General features: G+C 38.7%; 1 protein-coding gene across 3 annotated transcripts in view; it reads left to right on the top strand.

Moving 5' to 3' along the window:
- LOC122807296 (collagen alpha-1(VII) chain-like) overlaps positions 1–23,519 on the top strand; it is a gene marked incomplete at its 5' end in the record, with an annotated part of 1,562,855 nt that overhangs the window by 1,212,780 nt on the left and 326,556 nt on the right. For all 3 annotated transcript variants that reach the window (XM_044078425.1, XM_044078422.1, XM_044078423.1), the window contains 4 exon segments: positions 102–173; positions 543–614; positions 20,277–20,312; positions 21,863–21,943. In XM_044078425.1, the coding sequence (XP_043934360.1) occupies positions 102–173; positions 543–614; positions 20,277–20,312; positions 21,863–21,943 (261 nt within the window).

Raw genomic sequence — 23,519 nt, 5'->3', positions numbered from 1 at the left:
AAGAAACAGGTTAAGATCCAGTAACTATATAAGCAATTAGAATGAACTTCTTATTTTAATATTACACTGACACGTGGTCTTCATATTCTACAACCTCACAGGGAGAACGTGGCCCAAAAGGAGCAGAAGGAGAAAAAGGATCAAAAGGTGACCAGGGTCCTGCAGGTGAACAGGTATATTTTCATCTTGATAATTTAGTGGTGACAGTTTTTGCAGAATTTATTTCGCAGCTACAAATTACAAACTATAAAGCTGTATCACATGACTGTGATCCATTGGCAGTTAAATTACTGAATAATTTAAGTTGACATGCATGATTGTTTTATTATTTTTATAAATGGTGTGAAAGTGAAAGCCATTCAATTTAGGTTTTCTTAGGAGAAATCCCAATACTGCAAATGCTAATACATAACTCACTGGATGGGAGGGCAGCAAAAGCAAGCTATGAGACACTTTACTTTGTCTGAAGAAGCCATATCATGTTTCCTTCCAACAGGAGCACTTTTGAGCTAACAGATTTATGTTTTTGATTTCTTTTAAAGGGACAGAGAGGAGAACCTGGTGAAAAAGGTTCGACAGGGTTTCCTGGTGCCCGCGGCCCTGGTGGACAAAAGGTGATAATTCTTCCTGAAGTAGTAATTTATAATTAATATACATCTTCCACTTCTTATTTTAAAGCTATTTTATTGCATGTTTTTATTAGTTATGCATAATCACATTGTGTGTATTAAGCACTAAGTAAATCAGCTTCTACAACTGGTGGGAATGAATGCTTTATTTTGAATATTGAGCGTTCATGGTAAATATAACCATTGGTACTCACATTAAAATAGAATTTAAAGTCATATAAGTTTGTTTCAATATTAATGGCTGCCTCTTCTTTTAAGTACCATTTTATTTTGTGGATAATCAGAATGTTCTAATTTTTTGTTGTTTGTTTACTTTATTTGTCATTGTTGCTGTGGAGGTTCAGTAGGGCTGACTTCACTCCAGGAGGTGTCCTTGTCATTTTGGTTACTCATGTGAATACTGACAAAATGTGACTAACTTTAGTGAAATCCGAATGATGCACTAAATATATTTAGTTGCCCTTCCCACTGTCACAAAATTCTGCTCTTTCTGTGTCTCAAAAGACACAAACACACACACACACACACACACACACACACACACACACACACACACACACACACACACACATTATACCACATATCCCCTGCTCTTTTGAAACTCCCCACTGAATACATTTACAATCATAGGATCATACGAATTTACTAGGCTGACCCAGGGGGGCATTACAAACCTAGCCAAGAGTTTATCCTCCAAAGAAACCTCAGTCAGCACCTGTCACCCTTGTCAATGAGGGACACAGGTGTAACCCCTGGGACAAATTTGTTGTTTCTCATCTGCTCATCAAGGTTGCGCTTGAAGTGGGTCAGTGAGGTGCTCTGTTTGACATGTATGGGAAGTCTATGCCAGAGACGGGGCAGCCTCTGGGAGACAAACCTGTCTCTCCAGCAGATTATGTTGATGTCGCATATTACATTCAGGCCTTTTGAGCGGGTATTGTGTGAGGAGTTAGACTTATGGGTATGGAGCGTCTCTAGTAGGGCAGGAACCGAGATTGCCTTGTAGGTGAGACACAGATCACCACTGAGGAATCTGTACGATACCGAGTAGAGTGGCAGTGATTTGAGCCTGTCTACATAGGACAGGTGTTGGAGGCCATGGAATCTCTTTGTGAGGCATTTCAGTGGCCTTTCCAGTTGATGCAGATATTTGGAGAGATACATCCCAAACGGGGCATTATACTCAATTATTGGTCTAATGACGGAGGAGTATAGAGAGGTAATAACCTCCTTTTTTTCTGGATGCAATCCCTTTACTTATGAGATGAACCATGTAAAAGGCTTTTCTGACCACTGCTGCTACATAATGGTTGAATGTGAGGCTGTTATCAACCTGAGTGCCTAGGTATCTCACCACAGGTTGTGTGCTTAGGGGATTGCCATTAATGTGGTAATCAGTAGGAGTCATGTTTTTGCCGAATGGTATGATGATACATTTTTTTGCATTTAGCTTGAGGCCATGACTTTGGCACCAGTCATTAGTTGCTGTGGGACCCTCTTGCAATATGTTAACATCATTTGGGGAGTCAGTGACAGCACACATCTTACAGTCATCTGCAAACTTGGTTAGCCACAGGCCTTTTGTCTTTGCCTGGACCTCTGAGAAATAGATGCCAAACAGTAGGGGTTCTAGGACGGATCCCTGGGGAACTCCACTAGTGACAGGTCTGCTATCCTAGGTGGAGGTGCTATTTTGACTTTGAGGGTCCTGTCAGTGAGCCAGTTGGCCACCCACCTGATGAGAAAGGGATTTGCACCAAGTTGTGTTAGCTTTTCAATGATGCCTGAGTGGGGTATTGTGTTAATGGCCTTGGCCAAGTCAAGGTAAGCAGTATGCACTGACTTTCCCTCATCCAGTGCCTTGGTGATAGTTTCAAAGAAGTCAACCAGGTTCAACAGGCAAGATGTGCCCATGACTAATCTGAACTGGGTGGGGTCAAGTGCTTGGAGATTGCCTGTGTCCTTGTTTGTGAGATCCATAATAATATGCTCCATGGCTTACAGATCAGACTTGTCAAGCTAATAGAGTAATAGTTTCCAGGGTCAGTAGTGGCATCTCCTTTGTACAAGGGAATGACAGTAGTGTTTCTCCACTCTGCTGGAATGAAGCCTGTACTTAGGCTGTGGTTGAATAAGGTGCTGAATGGCAAAGCCAGTTCTTGCTGGAGATGGTGCAGAATACATCCTGGGATACTATCAGGTCCCATGGAAGCTGTGTTCTTTGCCTTGGATAGGACCTGCAACACGATCTATGGAGATGTGAGGTGTGCAACAAGTATCAGGATGTCGGAAGGGTATTTGTGGGGGACAGGGGGGTGAAGTTTGTGGGGGACAGGGGGGTGAAGTTTGCGCTGAACCTATCTGCTAGCAGGTTGGCTAAGTCAACAGGATCCGTGTAAGTGATACTGTTAAATACTAATTCGAAACAAACATGGTTTTTTGCCATGGAGGTTCCTGACATAACTGAAGAAGACTTTATGGTTTCCCGTTGTTTTGGAGGCTAGTTTCGATTCATTCTTGGCCTTGAAGGCTAAGGAGGGAGTTTTTCCTATTTGGAATTTGTTCCTTTTTACCCTTGGACAACAGTTTCTTCCTTTTGTTATAAAGCCTGTTGATAGAGGATGTCCACCAAACAAGTTTATGTTTCCTTGAGGAGCAGGTTTTAGTTCTATTGGGTATGGCTGAGTCCATGCAGTTGTACAGGTGCTTGCATACTGCATTGGTGTAATGTTCAGCATAGTTGTCTGCATCCTCTGAGGGGGCTGTGGTGTGAAGCTACTGATACCCTCTCTTAGGAGGTTATAGTCAGCTTTTGAGAATTTTTTTAGCTTGATTACAGCTGGGGGGGGGGTTGGGTGGGATAGAAACTTCAAATGAGAAAGTCCAATGAACTAATCTCACCAGGGAAGAACATACTATGAGAATGGTGCAGCGGTCACCCATGTTGGTGAGAACCAAGTCCAGAATGTTCTCTCCCCTTGTGGGAGATAAGACAAGCTAGTCTAGTGCATTAGAATTGATAAAGTCAAGGAATCATTGAGAAAGAGTGCATTATTGCAAGAATAGTTCACCCAGTCTATGGTGGGGTAGTTGAAGTCACCAAGGATTAGGGTGTTACGGGGTACCTTGATGTAGTCAAGTAGATCCAGGTAAGTGGGTGTCCTGAGTCATGGAGGAGGGCCTATAGCTAGCTATAACTTAGATGGGTGTCTTGCTAACTGTCAGTTGCACCTGGAGTAGTTCTAGTGCATCATGCTTCCAAACCAGTCTGGAGGCATGCCTGTCCTTAATGAATATAGGGACTCCACCACCCTTAGTCTTCCCAACCTCTTTTGGGGTCGAAATGTGTGGAATGATGTATAGCCTGGTAAGGCAGGGGTGCTCTCCGCAGCCCTAAACCAAATTTTCATAATCGCACATACATTGTCATCTTCCAGTGCAAGGAGAGCCTCCAGTGAGTTCATTTTCAGGCTAAGGCTCCTAACATTAAGCAGCATGACCTTCAGTTTGCTTTGTGACAGATCTTTTATGTTGGAAGATTTGTCTTTTGGGCATTGACTAAAAAAAGGCACAATGGGGGAGACAGGAGCCTTGGCCAGGATCTGGAAACCCAGAGGTGACAGGTGAAGGCTGTCTCTGGCAAAGTATCGAGGCCTGTCAACCCATTTCATCCCAGGCAGACAGATACCGAATCCCCTTGGAATGACACCAGAAACTAAGCCAATTATTAAAGTCAATTATTTGTTGTTGGTATTGTGATATCATTCTTGGTGAAGGTAGGTTTATGCTTAGGGCTAGGGTCATACCTGCCTGGAACACATACGCTGAGAGTTCAAACATGTCTCTCTTCATATAGTCCAGGGAGGTACATCTGAAATCCTTCACAGCAACATGGACAGTGACAGAGTCATACTTGTACTTGCTGTGGAGAGACTTAAGTGCGTGCATGATGTGGCAGATGCTGGCACCAGATAGACAACTGACCGTGACCTTCTCCTTGTCAAGCCTGGTGAGAAGGACATCTGTGTGTTTCACAATTGAGTCACCAATGACTAGCATGTTTGGTTTATTGTTATGTCTTGTGGGCTGTGATGGTTTATTGTTTTGCCTTATGGGCTGTGTTTGTGAGACACTGGTGTGCTGTCTGCTGTGTGTGATGTGTTTGGCATTGTGTGTGGAATGTTTGTGAGTGTGTTTTGAAGGTGTTTGCTGTTTAGGTAAGTTTTTATTGAAGACCTTTACATAGGCGAGTATGTGTTGTGCTTGGCTATGTGATGTGAGTGGTGTGGTGTTTGTGCTGGCAATCTCCTCTTTGTCAGGAGTACTGACTGTGGCGTGAGAGAGCATGGACTCCAGGTTACTGATGTACATTCATGTCTCACAGCTGGAAGAATTGTGTGCTAGCCGAAGAGGGTTTTCAGTAAACATGAGTCAGTTGCTACACTGTCTCAGTATGCCCATGTCATCCAGGCAGGCAGGAGAAACAGATGAGAATTGTCCAGACATACTGTTCCGAATGCTTGGGTGGACTTATAGAGAGAGAGTTTTGATAAGGGTTTGTCCACAAGAGTGTAGACCACAAAAACGTCTTAAATGTGAAGGAACTAGCCTGAAGCACAAGTGCTAAAACCAAAGCTAAGATGCTTAGAATAACATATAAATTTAATCAGGCTACTAACAAGTAGTAATAAATGCAGCAGAATAAAAGCACTTGAACACTTAAGAGCACACAGCAAAAATAAGGTAATGAAGTATGAAGAACACAATTACAGTAAAAGCAGCTGAATAAAGAGTAAAAAAACATTTGTATTATTAGTTTTATAATGGAGAGGGAAGAAACAGAAGATAGTTCGGAACAAAGGGGTTGGCCTTCCCAGATGCTCTCTCTCTCTCTCTCTCTCTCTCAGTACTCAGTACACTGAGCTGATGAGATAGGAAGGGGGAGTGTCCAAAGTCAAAGAGGCAAGGGGGTAGTCCTACCCAAATGATCTGACTGCACTAGGTTGAGTAATCAAATGAGATTGGACTGGGAGGAGTGACCAAAATAAGATTTACAGCAGGGGCAAGCAATTCCAAAGCCACCAAGTTTAAGACTACAGCAAAACATGGAAGAGAGGATGGGAAAAACAAACAGTGCAAACAACAGAAAAGGGGCTGGGAGGTTGGCGTAATGGTTAAGGTGCTTACCTTAGAAACACAAGGTGCAGAGTTTGATTCTGACATGGGGTAATTGGCTAGGCTTAAAATGGCCCATAAGGGCAGTTAGCCTAGCACTAACCTATGAAAGGGCAGAAACAATAAAACAAATATATAAATACAGTACAATGCAAATTAAGTTGCAAAAAAGTCTACTTATCAGTTTGGTATATCAGATGGTAATAGAATCCAACACAACCAGGAATTTTAGCTCTGCTGTATCAGCTCTGCACAAATTCACAGAAATGAAAAAAAAATGTCCATTATAGCTAGAGGTAACCTTTTCCATCTCCACACCATCACTGCTGTGACACCACCACTGCTGTGAAGTAGTTATCTGCACCTGGTTGAAAATGCTTCCTAATAACTTGCCACATGTATTCTCCTCTGTCTTTTCTCACTAGATCTAGTCCTTCCATACAGGAATGGCATTGGGTGACGTGTAGGTCTCCATGGTGTCCTCCACTATCCAGTGCTTCTTCCTTCCATGCACATCAACAGGTGTGCCCCCAATGCCCCCGTCACCATCCAAATTACTTTTTTCTTCTTTGTCTCACAGTTTGTCTTACTCTTCATTTTTTTTATGCATTCATTTATTCATCCAACACATCCGACGTTAGCAAGACTCCAGTGTGATAACTTTGGGGAAATAAGCCATAGTTGCTTTAGATGATCTGAGGTATATTTTCATCTAATGCTAGCCTGAACAAAAGTCCTGATTAAGGAAAGAAATTCAGTATTACTCTTCAGCTTTGCTTTGTTTTTGCATGTTTTCATTATACTTTCCAATAATATGTCTCCTTGTGGTCCTTGAACAAAAAGCAGAATGCAAAACTAAACAAGGTTAATGCTCTGCTGGTATGCTAAAATATTGCTTTACTGGGTAAACATCTTTGAACTAAGCATTCTTCATTAAACTCAGAAGATGAAAATGTACATAACGCAGCCTTTTAAAACTGCCTTCTTGAATTGCATTTAAATCATATGACTAACTCAACCAATCAACACAAAATAAACAGGAACAGCTTTATTCACGACTTTAATATTTTAAAAGCATCTTAAAATCTAAGTAAAAAAAAATCAGTCAAACTTTAAATTGTGCTTTTGCTTCAAGATAGATTTAATAACATTTTTATTATTTAAACCTAAGCTTCTACAGGCAAAAAAAAAACACAATTCCACATGCTTTCTGTTTGTAGCAGTCTCTTTTTAACATCAGCACTCCATTCTGTTATAAATAATTTGTAACACCTGAAAGTAAACATGTTCATATTTCTTACAAACTTTGTAATGGATTGTGAAAGCATTTCTTTCATCACCTTTTTTTAATAAACTGCATATTCCCTAAATTTTTCATGCAGTTGTCTTTCAGTTTTCCCTACATACATTTTTTTTATATTGATATGTTGCAGGACAGATCAACTACTGAGTTCTTCATTTGCTTCTCCCTTAAAGTAATTCTCCTGTGTTTCTGTATGTATGTATGTATATATATATATATATATATATATATATATATATATATATATATGGTTACAAGTGCTGCAGCTTTTACATACATATATACCCTCATTATTCATTCTGTCAGTGGTATGCATTACCACTGACAGGGACCTAAATATGGCCTGCGACTTGAATAGGACATGCTGGAGGGACAGATTTGTGTCCCAGCAGCTGCTGTGTCTTTGAAATAGAGTGCCAATTCGTGTGAAGCAGAGCATGTCTATGACACTGTTCAAAAGGAACCTGGGCAAGTGGATGAGGCATGTAAATTCTTACCGGGGATAGCACCCACAACCCTCCTGGACATGGGCAGACATTACTAAATACAATCCTGGGTATTGACTAGAGTATTTATGGTATCACATTGGAATGAAATGGCTAGGCTTGAAATGACTGCAGAGTTGATAGCCTAGTAACCTCCTATGATCCTATGAAATACTGACTGTTATTAAGATATTCCTTTAGGCATTTTCTCTAACTCTATGTAAAGGGTTGGCATTCACTAACAGTTTTATTTATTGTCAAAAAACAAACCGAAAGGTTCCGAACCAGCAGGTGTAAAACTCCAAAGGTTTATTAGAAAATGTAAAAGTAAAGCGCTTTTCGTCTCCCTTAGTAGGAAGACTTCTTCAGACAAAGGAAAAAATCATCAAACACAATTTAAAACCCAAAAAAAGGGGGGGATGTTACAAAATTACAAACAGCTGCCTTCACTGAACCCACTGACATACCTTCACATTTAAAGTTGTATTATATTAAAAGCATAAATAAATGTCCACTTAGTGTAGACAGGGTGTCAAACATAAATTTATTATATTTGGTTGCAAGCATTACTTCATTTTATTTTCTTTTTAATCACAAGATTCTGTATGAGTTTTGTTTTACCCTATGAAAAGTTGTTTGCTAAAGTGTATTTTAAAGGAAACAAACAGTATTTACACTTGATTAGGTTCATGAATCTTCACTAAGACATTCTTGGTTACTTTTATCAAGTTCATGTTTCTTTTTTGAAAACTTTTTTATGTTTGACACCCTGTCTACACTAAGTGGACATTTATTTATGCTTTTAATGTAATACAACTTTAAATGTGAAGGTATGTCAGTGGGTTCAATTAAGGCAGCTGTTTGTAATTTTGTAACACACACCCCTTTTTTGGGGTTTTAAATTGTATTTGATGATTTTTTCCTTTGTCTGAAGAAGTCTTCCTACTAAGGGAGATGAAAATCGCTTTACTTTTACATTTTCTAATAAACCTTTGGAGTTTTACACCTGCCGGTTCGGAACCTTTTGGTTTGTTTTTTGACAGTTTGTTTTTCTTCAGTTTTGGAGTTTTATTTATTGTGCTATTACTGCATAATAACATCCCAGTTTCAACTTATCACATTTTCAGTAACACTTCTCATAGTGATATATATACGATACTCAACATATGTAAACCTCCCTATCTGTTCTTTTTCTTCATAACATTTTTCTGCTATGTTCTAAATGAGGAACAACTTCCTTATTTTCTGCATCATTCTTGACTTTTTTTTAATTTTTATATCTTAAAACAGTATCCGGACACCCTATATTCAACACTCTGTCATGTTCTACTCTCTTGGTCTCCTTAAGACGCCCTCACTGTATTACGATTGGTCCTGAGGAACATAGTTACTGGAGTAGTTTTTTAACATAACATGGGTGGCAGCTATTATACAGGAACACATTACTGCCATTTACTGGTTTGCTGGACAGGCTGCTCTCCATTGTGTTGTTCTGCCATCTGTACAATACTGCATCCAAGAATGTTGTCATGCCTGTATTACAATCATATGTCAGAGGGGGGGGTGGTTGATAACATTCCTTCAAGATGGAGATTGCATTTTCTACAGTGAAATATTTTGTGCTACTGATCATAAAACCATTGTTAGTAAAACAAAATATGTATTTATAAATTTCTTATAATGCTTATTGGACCACATCATACAAGACTCCTTAAATGATAAATAATTGCATGCATAGACTGGAGCCATAGAGGTGCCCATAGCAGTCCCCTTTTCTTGTAAGAACACAGTACCTCATATTCAAATATGTTGTTTCACAGAATAAACTAATGTAATGTAGTATATAAAGTTATAAACTTCTGATCATAATCTGAATAGTTGCCTATTAATGATTCAACACCTGGCAAGCTCTCACTATGGTCCGTGCTGTTATAGAATGAACTTATGTCTTCTGTCACAAACAGATCATTTTCTTATATAACCACATTCCCCAGCCACAATAATCAAACTCCTGTGTCACTTATATAACCTTATGTTCTTGTGGCTAAGGACATTTAATAGGAATACTGATGCAGCCTCATTTATATACTCTGTTCCAGACACTGTACTCGTCTAAATAGGGTTAATTCAAATTTGTATGTATTTTTGGGAGCCCACAAATATACATCTTAAAAGCTCTTACGCATACAAGATAATTATACAGCTCTTCAAGCAGCATCCCCTCAGTTAGGCAATCCATCAGCATATTGTTGTACACTTCCTTTATGTTGTTGTGTCTTTCGGCTTTTCCCGGTTAGGGGTCGCCACAGCGGAACTCCGGTCCGCTAATGATTGGTAGTTGATTTTTATGTACCAAGTTACCAGCCCTGACACAGAACCTTCAACGAAGGTACGCCCATTCACACATGTCTCCACGCAGAAGACACTCTAGCTGAGAATCGAACCGGACAGCGTCTTACTGTGAGGCGACAACGCTACCGCAGCACCACCACACTTCCTTTATAATAATCACTTTTTCACTATTTACCTCCTTATAGATGCTGGAATTCAATAACTTATTTTCATAATATTCCTTATCCTGTATTGCAACCTTCAGCAATTTGTCAGCTGGTTTTGTGATAATGTATTAGTACGAATATGTTCTAAAGCTTTTTCCGTCATTTCTATTAAAATATCATAATATTTATATTGATTTATATTCAGGCTCATGATATCACCCTCACACATCTCAGAGAATAACTTCATTGTTGAATATCCTGGGGGAATAAGAACAAATGCCTTAGGAATCTCTCTTCTTTTACCTACTTCACTACTCTGTTTTTATATTTCTTCATGCTACCATCTCTTTATGTTGTTGTTCCTAACACAAAATGCAATCCTTTATCTAAAACTTATTATTTCATTGCCATCCAGCTCATACTGTGACAAATTTAAAATTCATTTGGTTATTACAAGTTTCTCATATATTATGATTTTATTCTTTTTTTTTCATTCTTTTGAAACTTCTTTAGAGGAGTACCTCTATCATCCTGCTCCCATTCGGAAAATGAATATTTCCTTTTATTCTCAAACACTTCAGCTTCACCAAATATAATAACTGAGTTAAGTCTGATAACTCGTCCTCATCAGTTATACTTAACATAGGTTTCTCAGTCATTTTGAGCAAAAGTTGTGACACTGCATTATTTTCTGCACTTTTTGTCTTTTGCAGAACTGACATTGCTTGTACTTTTCTTTCTATAATGTACACATTGCACATGCTAGAACAAGTTATATACTTCCCCCCGCTTTCATATTTCTTTCAACAAAAATTGTTTATTTTCAAAATCTGCCTTGACACTTTTAAACTTCTTATCTCTGTTAGCTTTCAATCTATCTTCTTTTTTAGCAGTTTTAAGTAGCCTTTCAATTAACTGGTTTGTCTTTTTCCCATCACGTGATCTTTCTAATATCACTCCTTAGGAATGACATTTCTTTGTCTCTATATTTAGCAGTTAGCTGCTTGTACTTCATACTAGTTTCATAGGTTCACAGGTGTGTACTAGGCTAATGGCCCTGCAGCCTTTACAAGCCTAGCCCATAGAAGTGCCTTGGCATCGTGTCTCCCAATGTTAGTTCCCCATGCCTCTATCAAGCAGAGCCACTGGAGTGATCCCGCAATGAACTTTCTATTACCCATCCACTCATCGAGATTTCTCTTGAAGAGGAACAGTGAGGTGCTCTGCTTGACATGCATGGGAAGTCTATTCCAGAGCATGGGCAGTCTCTGGGTGAGGAACCTGTCCCTCCAGCGTGTTCTGTTGATTGTGGTAATGAGGTTGAGGTCTCTGGAGCATGTGGTGTGGAGGGATTCGGATTTCTTAAGATGTAGCATTTTTAACAGAGCTGGGTCAGGCATGGCTTTGTAAGTCAAACAAAGATTGCCTCTAAGTAGGCGATATGAGACAGAGAATAGCTGGAGTCTTTTGAGTCTCTCTGTGTAGGACATGTGTTTAATCCCTAGGATCCTCTTCATGAGGTACTTCTGTGGCCTCTCCAGCTGTTGCAGGTGTCTAGTAAGGTACATGCCAAATAAGGCATTATACTCCGTGATTGGTCTAATGAGGGAAGAGTAGAGAGAGACGATGACCTCTTTCCTCCTGGATACAAAACCCTTGGTAATGAGATATGCCACATAGAAGGACTTTCTGACCCCAGTGGAAATGTGGTGGTCAAAAGAGAGGTTGCTGTCAACCTGCGGCCCCAGATCTCTTACAACGCCTTCAGTAGGCTTCCTTCGATGGTGTAATTAGTGGGAACTGAGTTTTTACCAAAGGGGATGATGACATATTTTTTGGCATTAAGCTTAAGGCCGTGGTTTCAACACCAGTCATTGGTCTCAGTGAGGCCTTTCTGTAGGATGTGTACATCACTTGGGGAGTTAATAATGGCTACTGGCTTGCAGTTGTCTGCAAACTTGGTCAGCCAGAGTCCCTTTGTGTTGGCCTCGACTTCTGAGAAGTAGATGCCGAGCAGAAGAGGATCCAGGACCGATCCCTGTGGGCCTCCACTCGTGACTGGTCAGCAGTCTGACTTGGAGTCTACTACTTTCACACTGTGTGTTTTATCTGTGAGCCAATTTGCAACCCACCTAGTGATATAGGGGTTAATGCCTTGGTTGGTAAGTTTATCAATAATTCCCGAGTGAGGAATGGTATCAAAGGCCTTGGCCAGATCAAGGTAGGTTGTATGCACTGCCTTACCTTCATCCACAACCCTGGCGACTGACTCAAAGAAGTCATCCAGGTTGAGCAGGCATGATCTCCCTTTCACAAAGCCAAATTGCGTGAGATCTAGAGTTTGGAGATTTTCTATATCTTTGTTAATCAAGTCCATGATGATGCACTCCATAGCTTTACATATCAGACTCATCAGGCTAATGGGGTGATAATTCCTAGGGTCTGTAGTTGCTCCCCCTTTGTGGAGAGGGATGACTGTAGCAGTGTGCCATTCGGTAGGGGCAAAGCCTGAGGTGAAGCTGTGACTGAACAGGGGACACAGATGTGGTCCCAGTTCACTTTGTAGTTCATGTAGAACACAGCCAGGGATATTATCGGGTCCCATGGAAGCTGTATTCTTGGACTTGGACAATGGAGTTTTAACCTGTGCTGCAGTAATGCTGGGTGCCTGGTATTCTTTTGGTATTGTGATTGGTCCTTTGGGGGGAGGGGGTAAAGCTGACACTGAATCTGTCGGCCAGTATGTTGGCAATATCGGTTGGCTCGGTATAGGAGGTACCATTGTGCAGTAACTCAGAGCAAATCTGGGTATTGCTGTGGAGGTTCTTGATATAACTATAGAAGGCTTTGTGATTGTTTTTAGAGTCTACCACAATTCTGCCTTCATAGCTGTCTTTGGAGGATTTGATGAGGGATCTCAACTTTTTGTTGAGGCTAGTAAGGGAGTTTTTCCAGTCTTGGGACTTGACCTTTTTCTGCAACAGCTTCTTCCTTCTGTTGCAGAGTTTATTAATGGCAGGGGACCACCAGATTGCCTTCCTTTTTTTGGAGGAGAGCGTCTTGGTTCTGTTGAGTATGGCTAGTTCCATGCATTTATGTACATGTTCGTACAGTGCATCGGTCTATGATTTGGCAGTCATGCAGCTATTTTCCTTTGGCATGGGTGCCGTGAAGTTAGCCACCTCTGTTTTTAGGAGCCCAAAGTCAGCTTTGGAGAAGTTTTTCAAGGTGGTTACCTATGTGGGGGGTGTGGGTGAGATGTGGATTTCCATGGTGATTAGTTTATGGTCAGATCTGACCGGGGGGGATTGACTACTGGTGTAGAGCAACGGTTGCCCATGTTAGTAATAACCAGGTCAAGGATGTTGCTTCCTCTAGTGGGGGTCAGAATGAGCTGGTCCAGGGCATTGGAATTGAATTCCAGGAAGCGTTGGGCCAGTGTATTAATGCTTGAGTAGTTCTCCCAGTTGATGGAGAGGTAGTTGAAGTCTTCTAGTATGAGAGTGTTGGGCTGGACCTTGATAGATTCCATGGTGCTTAGGAACATGGAGTGAGAGTCTAGGGAGATAGCTGAGGACCTATAGCAGGCTATGACCTGGATCGCCACCTTACCCAATGTTAGTTGTACCTGAAGTATCTTAGATGCATTATGCTGGGTTACTAGTCTGGAGGTGTGCATATCCTTTATGAATATGGAGACACCACCACCTTTGGAGCTACAGTCCATGTTTTGGGGCTGAAAGTTGTGGAATGAGTTATAGCCTGGTAGCGCAGGGGTACTTTCTGCTGCTTTAAACCAGGTCTCCATTACAGCACAAATGTCGATGTTCTCCATTTTGAGGAGTGCTTCGAATGAGTGCATCTTGAGATTTAGACTTCTAGCGTTGAGCAGCATGACCCTCAGATTGCATTTATTTATAGCTGTTACGGTGGTAATTTGATCTTTGGAACACCGCCTAGAAAAGACACTATAGGGGTGGCAAGAGCCTTAGCCAGTATTCAGAAACCCAGGGGTAACGGATGCAGGCCATCTCTAGCAAAGCAACGAGGTCTATCAGTCATATCATCCCAAGCAGACAGATACTGGATCCCCTTAGAATGACACCAAAAACTTAGCCAATTGTTGAAGTCAGTCATTTTTGTTTGTACTGCGGTATAATTCTGAGTGACGGTAGGATATTGCTCTAGGTTAGGGTCATACCTGCCTGGACCACATAATCAGAGAGCTCCACCATGTCTCTTTTCATGTAGTCCAGGGAGGTGTGTCTCAGGTCATTCACACCCACATGGACAATGACAGAGTCATACTTGTACATGTTGTGGAGTGACCTGAGTGCATGTGTTGTGTGTCAGATTCTGGCACCTGATAGAATGCTGACTGTTACCTTCTCCTTATTCAACATAGTGAGTGGGACATCTGTGTGCCTCACTATTGAGTCACCTATGATTAGTGTATTGGGCAAGGTGTTTAGCCTTAGGGGATTAGGTTGAGGAGCACACTGTGGAGGTGAGCTATATGTCCTGTGGTTTGTACTGTGTTGTGGTGGTCAAGTGCATTTCTGTCTTGGACGTCTCTGCTGTTTGGGTAAATTTCTGTTGAGATCCTCCGTGAAGGTGGGTGTGTGGTTTGTGTTTTTATGTGAGGGATGTGATGGTGGGTGTTCTTCTGGGTGGCTATGTGTTCCATGTGGTGTGGTGCAGGTGCTGACCTTCTCCTCTTGACCAGCTAGTCCGGTCTTGGTTGGAGAGTGTGTACCTTCCAATTTGGTGATATAAATGCATCTCTCACAAGTCTGAATATTGGGAGGTAAGAGGAGAGGGTTGTCTGTGTACATGAGGCAGTTGCTACACTGCCTCAGAATGTTCAGGTGCACCAGGTTAATATGAGAAGGCATAGTAACTGCCCTTTAATCATGCCGGGAGGGGGTGGTCATAACTACTAAGTACTGGAGCTATTTTCGTCAAGAACAACTAGTGCTGATGGCACTTAGGTGTGCTACAATAATTGCTACAAAACCTGTTGAAGTGCAAAGCAATTAAGCTATTTGAAGTGCAAGAGAGAAAGAACTAGCAAGATTCAAGGGAAAAACTGAAGCGCCGACTTTCTGGCACCAGTAGTAGTTTATGTCAGCTTGGCGCTGCTAGGCAGAGCTTAAGCAAGTGTAAACCCTTGCAAACACAAGCTTTTAAACCAGAAAGTTGAAAGGGATGGAAAAACTGACCAAACGGCTAATAAACACAATTTCTTGGCCAGAAACCACTCCTCTAGTGGTAGATAGGCTGCCTAGTGATTACCACTCCCACTGATAAGCTAAAAGGCTTCCCTCCAACACAGAAAGGCTTGGGGGGCTTAGAAGCTTACAAACAGTCCTGGATACAGCAAATCTGTATCTCAACTAGACTAGTTACAGGAAACACGGGGAAATAAGCTCAAATGTGGGCTTTTAAACAGAAAGTTGAAAAGGATGGAAAAACTGCCAAAACGGCCAATAACTACAATTTCTGGGCCAGAAACCACTCCTCTTGTGGTAAATATGCTACCTAGTGCTTACCACTCCCGCAGAAAAGCTAGAAGGCTTCCCTCCAACACAGAAAGGCTTGGGGGCTCAGAAGCTTGCAAACATCCCTGGATATAGTAAATCTGCATCTGGACTAAACTAGTTACAGGAAAGATGGGAAGCAAGCGCAAACATGGGCTTTTTAACCAGAAAGTTGAAAGAGATGGAAAAATTGCCCAAACAGCCAATAAACCACATTTTCTGGGCCAGAAACCACTCCTCTTGTAGTAGATAGGCTACCTAGTGCTTACCACTCCTACTGATAAGCTAAATCCAACACAGAAAGGCTTGGGAGGGCTCAGAAGCTTACAAACAGTCCTGGATATAGCAAATATGTATCTGGACTAGACTAGTTACAGGAAAGGTATGAACCAAGCTTAGAACTTTTTGGGGTAGAAGAGGTAGAAGACAGTTAGAGTAAGAGCAGCTGAATAAAGTATTTTTTTATTTTTTTTGCTAGTGGAGAGGGATGGAGTACAGCACAATTAAGAGACTACAGGGGTGGTCCTCAAATGTTTTCTCTGTACATAGTATATAGAGCTGAAGAAATGAGACTGGTAGGAGTGTCTGAAATCAAAATATCATCTCACTGTACTCGGTTGAGTGAGCAAATGAGATGAAACCAGGAGGACTGTTCAAACACAAATTTACAGGAGGGGCAGGCAATTCAAGAGTAATCATCTGCCATTCTTTTACAAATTCAGTACTATCAGCTCCTACTGTGGACTGTGTTAACACTCTAACTCCACATGAAACACACTTCACTTTTAAAATAGTCTAAAAATGTATTTATTTTATTTACATTTCTTTACCGGGAAGTTCCGACTAGACACAGGTCCTTTTTCAGTGGACTCCCAGGGAGAAAAGCTCCACATAGCAATAAATGAGCAGCATAGTACAAGAGAAACTGAATCTACAGACAATAGTAAAAAAAACAAATACATACAGTAGACAAAACATTAGAAATACATACAATATGAGACATAGCAATATCTAGCTTGAGGTTGGGAATCACTGTAGGCTGTATGTACAGATAGTAGTAATGTAAATATAATATATAAATGTAATATATTGTACACATATATATATATATATATATGTATGTATATATATATATATATATATATATATATATATATATATAAAATATAAAAATACTAGTTTCTTTTTTTTTTTTTGCATAACAATCATGTTAGCTTACAATTTTTTTCTGTCATCTGCAACAAATAGTGATTTAAGGTCCTGTACTTCATTCCTCTGTTTTTGCCCTGCTTTTTGTACTTTCCACATAAGAAGTTCAGCTAGTCCAAAACTCCTCGGGGATCCAAGATCCAAGTATTTCAGTCAGCAGCACAGCAAAAACATACAATGGATTTGAAACAAACACAAGGATTCCAATAAAAAAATAGCTCCTGTATTCCTTGATTAAAATGCAAAATCCAGCAATAAACAAGGATAGTTCTACTCTACGTTTTTGCTACTGACTGACATAACAGATGTGAAAAGTGATGAATAGTCTTGAGAACTATAAGACCTACAGATTTAACATTTGGCTAGCAGTTACTATTTTTGACATCTGTATATACTTAGTAGTTAGTCATAAAAATGTATAAAACTGTATTGTTTTACAGTAAAATGTACAATGATTAGGGGACTATCCCATGCATGAATCAGTGCTTCCATCTCTATATTATTCCATACTTTCTCATCTCTTAATACACTTTTATTTTATTTTATTACTGATGCTAATCCCTCGGTTTCTTAACACTTAAAAGCAATCTATGTCAATACCACTATCCTTAACTTAATTGCATATCTGCATGCAGGAAATTCACCTTCTGCTCTGCAAAAGAGCCCTACACTTACCTTAACCTAGATATTTATTTATTTATTGACATTTGATTATCAAGAAAGTCTAACTGGGTAGGAGCCCATTTCCAGAGGAGACCTGAAGAGAACAGCTCCAAAGTATTACAAAACGTTTTAAGAACAATAGTTTTACAGTCTTCAAAAATAATGCAAAAAAAAGTCCACAGTTTAAATAAAACTTCAAAATACAGAATATCTTCTAGCTTCCTCATATTAACTGTAAATATATATATATATATATATATATATATATATATATATATATATATATATATATATATATATATATATATATATATATATATGGGTGTGGCTCAGTCTATCAGTAATTAACTTCATTGACAGAGTTTACTGCTGCCTTTAATCATCAAAAGCAGTGTTTGTCAGATGCAGCAGTTACTGAAAGGAGGAAGCTCAACTGTATGTTTTCAGTAGGGGAAGTGCTTACAGTTAAGGTAAGTCATACTGCATGTTAATGCTTTCAGGTATAGCAAATGCAGTAGTGGTTGCAGTTTGTGTGAATGTTTGCAGGTTAAGGTTAGAGTAATGGATAGGGGAAGGGGCTAGGTTGAGTGTTGCGTATGTGTGATGATATATGTGAAGCGTCTTAAGTTTGCTGTTTAGTTATAGAGTTAAGTAAAGGTTTTTCATAAGGTAATGTGTAGGGCTAGTGTTAGGGGGAGGGTTAAACCCATCATGGTAGTTTGTGCCTTCCACACTTCTGCTACTTATATATAGTAACTCCAAGAATATAGGGAATACTCTGAAGTACATCAACCTTAAACTGCATAGATCTTCTGTTTACTCTTTCAGATCTACTATTACAGTTATGGTCCTTGGAATTTACAGCACCTATATGTATCAATGGAGGTGTAGCTACAGTTAGGCAAGAGGGGCAGCTATCCTGGATGAACATGCCAGGGGTGCGAACTGATGCCAATAGTGCAGTAGTGCAGTAAATAATCACATTTACATATGAAAGCCAATACTGCATTTGTGTCCATGGAGGAAGCACTTAGTATATAGTATCTTAGACTTAGCATTTGGTAGCAAAACAGTTTTCTACCAAATCAGAGCAGAGCAGCCTTCTGTTTTTTTTTTTTTTTTTGGTCCACAACTTTAAGAAGAGCTTATAAACTTTTTTGCTCACCAACTTAAGTTGATTCACAGGGTACCAGATGACATAGCTATGGTTCTGTATTTTTGTGTGTGTGTGTAAAAAAAAATATATATATATATATATATATATATATATTTGTGTGTTTATGGTCTATGTCATAATATTGAAAGTTCAAAATAGTGAAACCCAAAATGTCAAAAACGCAAAATATTGAAAATAAAAAATGCCCTTTCACCACTGTTGTGCAATTGCAGTAAAAATTGTTTCAATATTGTGAGTTTTCAACATGTTGGTTTTCAGTCTTTTGAAATTTTGATCTTATGACATAGACCCATATGCATCTCTATCTATATATATATATATATATATATATATATATATATATATATATACATATACACACACACACAAATAGATATTATATGGGTCTATGCCATAACACTGAAAAGTCATTTCATGGAAACTCATATGGTCGAACCTATTTCACAGAAAACTCATTACACTGAAAACCTTCTCTGCAGGAAATGTATACTAAAATATGTTTTTTGCAGGGGGGGCATAAGCCCCCTAAAATCCTCCCATGTGTGGGGCACCCTTACTTGTATATACTAACTCTATGATCACAGAACTGCAAATAAAAGGAAAAAAGCACCACACAAACTGAATCAGTGCTAGAGAACAAACAGTCATCTACAGATCTAGGTGTACAAGATGATGCTGACTGTACAATTCACATTCAGTGTGCTAGACTCACTTCCCTAATAACTCCTATGATAAGAAATCACGCTAGCACATACTTTCTACATAATTCTACACACACACTTGCACGTGCGCACACACACACACACACACACACACACACACACACACACACACACACACACACACACACACAATTTCTGCCATATCATCATAAGCACAACAATATTGTATAACCTTTATGTGTTTACTTCATATTTGAATTGTACTCACATTTCTCTATCATTTCTGTAGTGACACATTGTAAATATAATCCTTACTGATCTCACTGCAATTTATAATGCCTTTTTATTTTCATTTAGATTGTACAAAGTCATTACCTGAGTTGTATTTACTAGAAATTTTCTTCCTGGGTCTCTCCTTAAATAAGCTCTGCCAAAGTGGACTATACCAGTCTATGAAATAAGAGATGATTGGATGGGTAGAGAGATAGATAGATAGATAGATAGATAGATAGATAGATAGATAGATAGATAGATAGACAAGTAGATAACTTTCTTTAGAGGTGTGATCCATTGGTTTTAATATTGTTAAGTTATTAGTCATGTAGTATGCACATGTATGGTAATTTTATTTTGATTCATGCTGTTTTGATCATTTGGAAACAATGTCTAGTGACAAAAGTGGGCTAGACTAAATTAAATAAATGTCTGGGTAATTCATGTTAAAAGTGAATTTTTGGTTATACTGGTATCTGGTTAGTAGCATCTTTATAAATAACAATATCTGCATTTCTGAATTTAACAAAGCTGTTCTGACTAGATTTTTGATCTGGTACTGCATATATTGAAGGTTTTTCAGACATGAAGCTGAGGTTCTCATTTTGTTTTAGATTATTGAAGTGAAAATGACATTTATATCACTGGTTTGATTTTTCTAGGGTGAAGTTGGAGAACCAGGTGAACCAGGAGAACCGGTAAGAACTATTTAGTAACATATGAATCAATACGGATTTTGATAACTTCTGAAAAATAATTTTTTAGGAAGATAGGTAAGGAATAGCTACATTTATAGCATGTAATATTCATCCAAAAGAGAACTACAGTACAGTTATGAGTAATCCTAGAACCATAGATACAGACCATAAAGTAAAACCAGTGAGGACAAATACAAGCAAATGAAAAGTGATACTATGAACCCACCTTACAGTTATTAGAAGTATATGGTAAATGACAGGTGATAAGTGTATCATTAGTTACCATCTGTGGCTGTAAACTTTTTTGCAGTCATGAGCAATGAAGTCATGAGAGAGGGCAGACAACCAGATCACATGTGCAACTTCATTGAATCCACACTGAAGTTATGAGGGAGGGCAGACAACCAGGTCACATGTGCAGCTTCACCGAATCCAAACTGAAAAAAAAAACACCTATATCAAAAGCTCAATTCCATGAAAACACTTTCAATGAAATGGCACAAAATGAAAGAAAAAAACATTTTAAACAATAAAAAAGGCTCCAGTACAAATCACAACATATTCTAAACTCTTAACTGCAGCCATTACCTTAAACCTTAAATCTAACTTTAACTCAAGTCTAAGCTGTAATCCTAGACATGGCGATATCAGCAGTTATAAAATAATCATTTTCACCTAACTGGTCTTTTTATTTATTTTGGTATTTGATCCAACTGAATTAGATCAAAATGGTCATGGGGAAGTGTCTTTTAACATTGCTGTTGACAATCACCTGTCATAATTCCATTTTATAAAATATTTAGAAAGATATCTCAGTTATTATTCAAGGAAAGAGGCAAGTTACCAAACAAAAGTTTTGAGTTTCTGAGCTCATAGTTTCATACTTCAGAATTCTAATCCATAGGGTTAGCTAATTAAGTTTAGTTAATTCAGCCATGCTTGTTAATACCAGTGGTTGTCAAATCTGCTTCTTGGCAAATTTATCTTTTGTTTGGTAAACAGTAAAATTACTCATTTTACATTGTAAATATTAGAATTACAATAATTTGTTCTGAAATACTGATATATGAAACAGGAGTTGCGCTAGGAATAAGCTATGATCAGTAAATGTAAGTGCTGCTACGTTTTCTTAGATGATAAATGCTATTTCACTGTTCACTGCAGGATCTGCAGAAGCTTTCTGAATAAAACAGACAAAAGTCTTTTTCCAGGGTCATTCACTCCATATCAAGTCTCTGCTGCACTACTAGAGATGCACTATCTGATCATGTGATGTTGGTGGTTTTAATGTAAGTTTTGTTTGTGCAGTAAACAGTAATAAACTGTTTTTGAAAAGAGGCAATTGTGCAAAAGTGGGTTTAACTATTTAAGAAAAAAATATAACAATAATAAATAAATCAGCAATAAATAAAACTGTTTCAGCTGTTTACCAATCTGCCAGCATTAGTGTTTATCTTTATTTTATTTAAAGACAAAAAAATGTAAAGGATTTTTATCCTTGTCTGTATAGGATTTTTTACTAAATATTTTTGTGTTTTTTCTCTTCTTAGGGAGACTCGGGAAAAGATGGTCTTTCAGGTCCCAGGGGGGACAAGGGAGAAAAAGGATTCCCTGGAATGCGTGGCCTTAAGGTTTGTAAGCACTGGGGAATAGCTAAAAAAATGCTGTTATGGTGAATTAAGCTTCCAAAGCAAAAGTAACATATGATGAAGCAATTAGATGTCATAATATGCTATAACAATATATTTTAGCATTTGTTTTTCACAGTGATAGAAAGAGTTGGAAGTCAGCTGTGTGAGACTAGCTTTATCAGGATATGTTTCAAATTGTGCTGCAATTAAAGAATGCCAAGCAACATGATGTACATTCTGAACTCTAACACAAGCTAGCAATACCAATTTCTTAATGATTTATACATTATGAAATACGTTACTTCCCTTCTTTTAAAAGTAAAAGATTATCCAATCAAAAACAGAACCAGATAACTGAAAGTTGACTAGTCACAAACAAAACAAAAATGTGTATATAAGGAGAAAGTGGTGGTCACAGGACAAAGAGAGAAGACTTACTTTATTAACACTTCAGAAATGAGAAAATACAGTTTTAGTGAAGCCTAAGTCATGCCGTGGTGGTGCAGCGGTTAGCATTGTCGCCTTACAGCAAGAAGTTCTCCCGTTCGATTCTTGGCTGGAGCGCCTTCTGTGTGGAGTCTGCATGTCCTCCCTGCGGTCGAGTGACGTTAAAGACATGTAGGTAGGTGCGTGCGTGAACTTTGAAGGTTGGGCGTCGGGCTGGCAACTCGGCACCAAAAATCCACTGCCAATCATTAGTGGACCGGAGTTCCATTGTGGTGACCCCTAACCGGGAAAAGCCGAAAGACATTACTAGTGAAGCCTAAGGGAAAACATGTTGATGCAGTATAGTGTCTTTTTTGAATAAAGTAAGTTTTGTCTCTTCATTATGTGATTGTCTCTCATTCTTTATATATAAAAGTAAAAGAAAATTCCTTCTTTAGTGTGAAGTAGAGCTATATATATATATATATATATATAATTACTATTATTATTATTATTATTATTCTTTATTTCTTGGAGCTTTTCTCCCCGGGCCTCTACTGAAAATGGACATGTATCCAGGTAGACTAGCCCGGTCAACAAATGTAAAATAAAAAAAATAAATAAATAATATATATATATATATATATATATATATCTGTGTGTGTATGTCCATGTATATATGTATATATATATATATATATATATATATATATATATATATATATATATGTGTGTGTGTGTGTGAGTCTATGTCAGATGTTTGAACCATCGAATGTTTGAATGCTAAAATGCACACAATACTTCAAATAACAAAGATTCAAAGCAAAACAAAAAAATATTTTTTGCAAGGGAGCAAGCTCCCCTTCACTCCCACACCCCCTACTAATTATATATAACAGATCTAAGACCACACTACATTAGGGAAAGGGTCAATTCCCCGATCCTCAGTGTATCACAATCTCACATAGCTAAATAACATCAACTTTCAAAAAGTTCATTTTCGAAGTCTGCAGCTTAATTGAAGTGCTCAAACTCTTGACAGTTTGAGCATTTGAATGGAAGACACACATACACACATGCACGCACACACACACATAAATATAAATGCACACACGCATATATATATATATATATATATATATATATATAT

The sequence above is a fragment of the Protopterus annectens genome, chromosome 7.part0, assembly GCF_019279795.1.
Source record: "Protopterus annectens isolate FY-2018-M chromosome 7.part0, PAN1.0, whole genome shotgun sequence".
Classification (NCBI taxonomy): domain Eukaryota; kingdom Metazoa; phylum Chordata; order Ceratodontiformes; family Protopteridae; genus Protopterus; species Protopterus annectens.
This window is presented reverse-complemented; position numbering and strand designations above follow the sequence as displayed.